The following is a 5,554-nucleotide window of genomic DNA, read 5'->3' on the forward strand; positions in this document are numbered from 1 at the left end:
CTAGACAAAAGTGTACAGTACCATTTGCAAAATTATTTAAACTGCCTCGTTAAAATTTAAGAATATGCTTTATTTAAAAGCATATTTAGCCAAAAATAATAACAAGTGAATTAACTTAACGTTCTAAACACCTATAAAACTTTTGCTTTGTTTTCTATTGTTAATTTATACACATTTTTGTTTTAAGAAATTGCTAAATATTTTTGTCTAGTACTGTACAGTTGTAGCTGATGTTCTAAGACCGCCCATCGAGAGCTCTACTCGTTCAAGCTTGTTCCAACAATTTCTGTCTTGCTCACGCCTAGTGTGTATTCTTTCTATCTTCGCGCAGATTTCTTCAAGGTCACAATTCTAACAAATTGAAATGGACTGTATCATGATTTAAACTGCGAGATTTTTACCTTTAGAAGTCGCAACTCTAAAAATCATTTTAGTTTTTTTTATTTTAATAATTATTACAATAGGTATATCAATATTGATCAATTTTTTAATTTTCTGGCTTCTTCATCCAATTCCAAATAATTGAATTCTGTTGTAAGTTCATTTTCGGCAATGGTTGAGCTTGTTTCGCTTTCGACTGTAGTCGCATATTCGTTGTCGCCAGTTGTTATGATAACTGTACCATTCCATTTAACTGGTCTACTTAGATCTTCGTAAATGTAATTCGAAAAGGCTGATTGAATCCTTTGGACAACAAACTCCACAACTGGGGGGAATTTACTAGTACTTGGACGATTAAACATTAACTTTTCACTAAAAATTAGTATTAACTATAACCTTCATAATATTGTGTACTTACGCACTTTACGCATTTGTTATACTGGTATATAATATAGATACGTACAATTTTAAAGGAGATCCAAAAGTGCATGTTGTACAAAACACTGTTATCGAAACAATGACAAAATATTGTTGCAAAAACATTATGTACTGGAGTGTAAGAGTCAAAATGTGTTAGTTACGCGATTGTTTATTCTGAAAAGTGTGGTACGAACGATTTCAAAGTGGTACAAGTACTTTCTCGATAAAGGACGGGCATTTATTACTTTCTTAACAGATCATTGTAAATTTCTAATACGAGCAGTGAATTAAGTATCAAACGCACAAACAAAGAATAAATTTTTTCGATTTTCTAATGATTAAAGCAATTATACGCATCTGAACGATCTGAGCTTTTAAGGATTTCGCACTAGGTACTAAATAAAAATATGTTTTATGTGTATTGGGAGGGTCTGCTAATGAAATATAGTTTTAGAAATTTTGGGTGTCATTTTCCCACAGATATTGCCGAAAATGTACTCGTATTTCCGAAGTAGAAATTCAAAATATGTATGTCGCCACCAAGAACTTCACATATTCCTACATGAACCGTGTTACTAATCATCCCCTACTTTGTGGTAATGGTCAAAGAAAAGCTACATTTAATTTGATATGTCGTATGTTTAACGAATTTCATGAAATTTTAGGCACTCGGATGAAATTGTCATGTCTCATATTCGGTATTTTTACCACCTTAAAATAAACCTTGCCTTCTAGTTGTTACTTTTTTCTAATATACGTTTTTGGCTAAGGGGTCAAATTTTTCGCAAAAACACTAATCCTCTGTAAAGCCCCTACAATTAGATTATTTCCCGAAAAGCACCCCCACAAAAGATTCTTGAAAAAAAGCCAAGTTTTGTATAAAAAGATTTGTACATTGGTTTTATTTAAATAAGTACTTAATAAATACAAAAGCATAAATACGAGAACTATTCCTTAAATTAATGCATTATGCGATTAAAGTTGAAGATGAGGGTTGGTGTATTTGATATACTTTATTAAAGCGTCGTTTTCTTCGCATACGAAAGGTTTGACATGATGACAGGCAACGTCATGCCAATTGACGCCGTCTTTGTAGAAATTGTTGAGAACAGCCAAACAATTTTCACTCGCGCCACCCTGCTGAGCTTCCCTATTATCCGGCTGGGGTTTTCCGATACCACCCGTTTCACTCCAGTCGTTTTGATCTCTCTGGGTCGTAGGAGCCAGTTTCTGGAGTTCGGCAGTCCAGAACCATCCGTTTACCGATACAGGTTGAAGGTCAGGGCGATCGCAACCCTTAAAGTCACATAATCTACCCGATGTCCAAATGTATTTTACCTGAAAAAAGAGAACAACTCTTATTAGAATAAGTTCAATCTAAAAAGTAATCGTAACCGAATTCCAATGCTTCATAACAGGTCATTTAGATCATAGCCATTTAGCTCAAATCATAGTCCTACTATTTTAGAGAATTTGTTAAATAAATGCAAATTGTTTCCCGTGCAATAAATAAATAATATTTATTGTACCACAACATACCTTGTCTTTGACAATTCGTTCTTTGATCCATTCGTTTTCAGCGCTAGTTTCTAAAGACACCAAGTCCATACAACGTTGTCGGCAATAGTTTCGCGCGTTTAACCAATCTTCTTCAACCCCTTTTAACGATGGTTCTCTCCAGCTGAACATGTATCCCTTTCCTGCATAGGAAAATAGTGTTTTTCTTGATCTTAACTAGTTAAAAATTCTATCGTTTGCTTACCATCAGTAAATCTTTCGTGAATTGTCCTTTGAGCGCAAAGTCTTGGGACTGGAGGTTCTAAAATTCTACCATTTTTGAATTGTGCGTGAGTAAATCCAATAACGAACAAAACCAAGAAGTATCCCTTCATTTTGACCACTAATGCTTAACAAATAAGCCTGTAAATAAATAAAAAAAAAATACAATTACAGCAACGGGCTTATCATATTCGTAAGTTAAAGGTTTTTAGTTTTAAAAGAAATAGAACAAATGTTTCAATACTTACTAATCGTTACATCAAATATTTATCTTAAACCTGAAGAAGTCAAAGTTTGGATAAATAATTGCGAACGATATTTTGAAACTTTTGTACTTATTTTTCTTTTAAAATTGATTATTAAGTAACGATTTCAACTATTAATCATTTAAGGGTTTTTATACTTACAAATTTCTTGGTGAAGTTTTAGTCCAACTTAAAAGTAAAATAAACACTAATAAAAGTAGTGACTGCTCGAAACTTTTGAAACAAATTAACTTATGAACTAAGAGGGACACTGGCATATATATAGGAATAGTGGGGATACTGCTAATGGGATGTAAACTACGTTTTTACTATACAAGAATAATAACATTGTCCGAAACCACATTGGGTTTCTGGCAATAATGAATAATCCATTAGTGAAAACGAAAAGTTTGTAGCTTTTGCAGAAAATTTTAGAATTTATCTCCAAATGGATATTTAACGAGCCGATTTTAGACATACCCGATCATATGAATTAGTATTAACATTAAGACGAATTAATTAGTTTTGTTAGTTAGTCATTCTAACGAACCTTTACCTAAATAGGATCACCATCACGTATCGTTTAAAGGTAATCAAACTTTCTCCCATAGGGAAGTTGTTAATTCCACGTTAATTAATCAAACGATTACTGCAACAATTATATAGATATTTATCGTTTATTGATTGAAGTAATTTAATATTTATTTCTTTTGTTCATAATTATTTCGTAATTGAATCATAATAATATATTGATATGTTGTGCTATTGCTGAAGAATTTTGTACTTGTTAATTGTTTGTTAGCCGAAAAATTTTGACTCAATACCTTCCCCATAACAGTATTCTAAATAAAAAAATAAAATTATGCTATAACTTTTTACAGCACGCTAAATCAAGATTTCTCTAATATTAAGTATTTTATACAAACATTTCATAGTGTTCCATAGAAAGCATTTTTTTGGGTTTCAACTCGCCACTAGTGTATATAAAATTTGACATAGGTACTATGAAATGTTGCAGAAGATATAAAAGACATCTATATTTTTTAAGTATAATTTTTCGTTGTTTTGGGGTAGATATTGGACCTTATTGATTTTTCTTATTTAAACAAAATCTGTTTTGATCTTATCGTTAAAAAACTTTATGCAGTAATATTTCTTCTGTAATTGAAAATTTAAAAAATTGAAATTTGTTTCTGTGTGGCATTTGAAGTAATACATATTTTCATCGTAATGTGTGGAAAGCACACGTTGGTTGTTTGTTAGTTTTTTTTTTAGAAACTTTGGAATTTACTTGCACTCTACACATATCCGGCGCCTTACTTAATATTTTGTTGGCCGACAGGTATGCCTGCCTAAAAAATTTTTAGTATTGCGCTTTCTTCAACCTTAACATAGAAAACGACAGTGTCATCCAAAGTATTAACATACATGTATAATGTATAACATTTTTAATCTCGTGTTATGTATTTGAAGGTAAAGATGATAACCTTTGGTAACTTTTTTTTTGTAATAATCGAAGTCATCTTACAAAACTGTCATGTCCAAATCGACCTTAGGAATAAGAATTCTGAAATTAAAAATTTCGCGTATCATAAAACTTTCTTTGTAAACCTTGATAATACTTAGATCGAAAGGCGAAACGTCGATGGAGATTACATAGTTAATAAAGAACATTTCAGCCCTTACTGGTTACTTCTAATTGAAAAAATCTTAAAAACAGCTTTTATTTATAAAAGTACTTATATATTTCCTAAAGGTGTACAAATGTGAGTTTGTTTGTTTGCTACCCTTTTACGTCTTAACTATTTAACCGTCATCATGCACATAGGATACCTTTTATCTAGAATTAAATACTATTCCCTAGGGATAGGAAAAAATAAGTTTCATGCAATCGCCGATGATTTTTCACACGTATTTAGGACATCAACGCGAGCGAAGCCCCGGGTAAAACCTATCATGAAATTGTCAGGGGTACAGAGGACATAGGGTACTTTTTATCCAGAAAAGAATATTGGTCCCGAAGGATAGAAAAATTAGTAGTTTTATGTGGTCGCCGATGTATTTAAGACATCAACGCGAAGCTGCGGGTAAAACCTATCATGAAATTTTGTACATACAAAATTAATAGTTTTATGTGGTCGCCGATGTACTTATTTAAGACCTAAAAAATCATGAAATTTTGTACATACATTGTCAGGGGCAGAGAATAGGACGTAGGGTACTTTTTATCCATAAAATAATACTGGTCCCGAAGGATAGAAAAATTAGTTTTATGTGGTCGTCGATGATCTTTGACGCGTATTTAAGACATCAACGCGAGCGAAGCCGCGGTAAAACCTATTATGAAATCTTGTACATACATATCAGGGGTACAGAGGACATAGGGTACTTTTTATCCAGAAAAAAATATTGGTCCCGAAGGATAGAAAAATTAGTAGTTTTATGTGGTCGCTGATGTATTTAAGACATCACTGAGTCACTGATAAAAAATCAGGCCCATGCTGTTTGGCATAAGAAGACGGTTAAGTTGGGCCACCCTGCACATAATTGTATTTTTAATTTTTCCTTGAGAAATGATCTCTGAAGAAAAATTTCACCATACGAGGGTGGATTGATAAGTTTCCGGCCTAACCAAGAGATGACGCCACTAGGCCTACCTTGAGGTGACATTCTATAGTACCATCCTTGGATAGCTTGTAGCTATAGTTTCAGCCCGATCTCCTTGCTAG

General features: G+C 32.6%; 1 protein-coding gene across 1 annotated transcript; it reads right to left on the minus strand.

Annotated features, from left to right (window-relative positions):
• Positions 1–1,776: 1,776 nt before the first annotated feature.
• On the minus strand, positions 1,777–3,116 carry LOC108733071. Its single transcript, XM_018464113.1, has 4 exons — positions 2,988–3,116; positions 2,564–2,721; positions 2,341–2,501; positions 1,777–2,139 (listed from the first exon to the last, which is right to left on the minus strand). Exons 2-4 carry the CDS (start codon positions 2,691–2,693, stop codon positions 1,777–1,779), a joined length of 654 nt encoding a protein of 217 aa, XP_018319615.1. The 5' UTR covers positions 2,694–2,721; positions 2,988–3,116.
• Positions 3,117–5,554: the final 2,438 nt, after the last annotated feature.

Source organism: Agrilus planipennis, unplaced genomic scaffold (assembly GCF_000699045.2).
Source record: "Agrilus planipennis isolate EAB-ADULT unplaced genomic scaffold, Apla_2.0 scaffold51, whole genome shotgun sequence".
Lineage (NCBI taxonomy): Eukaryota > Metazoa > Arthropoda > Insecta > Coleoptera > Buprestidae > Agrilus > Agrilus planipennis.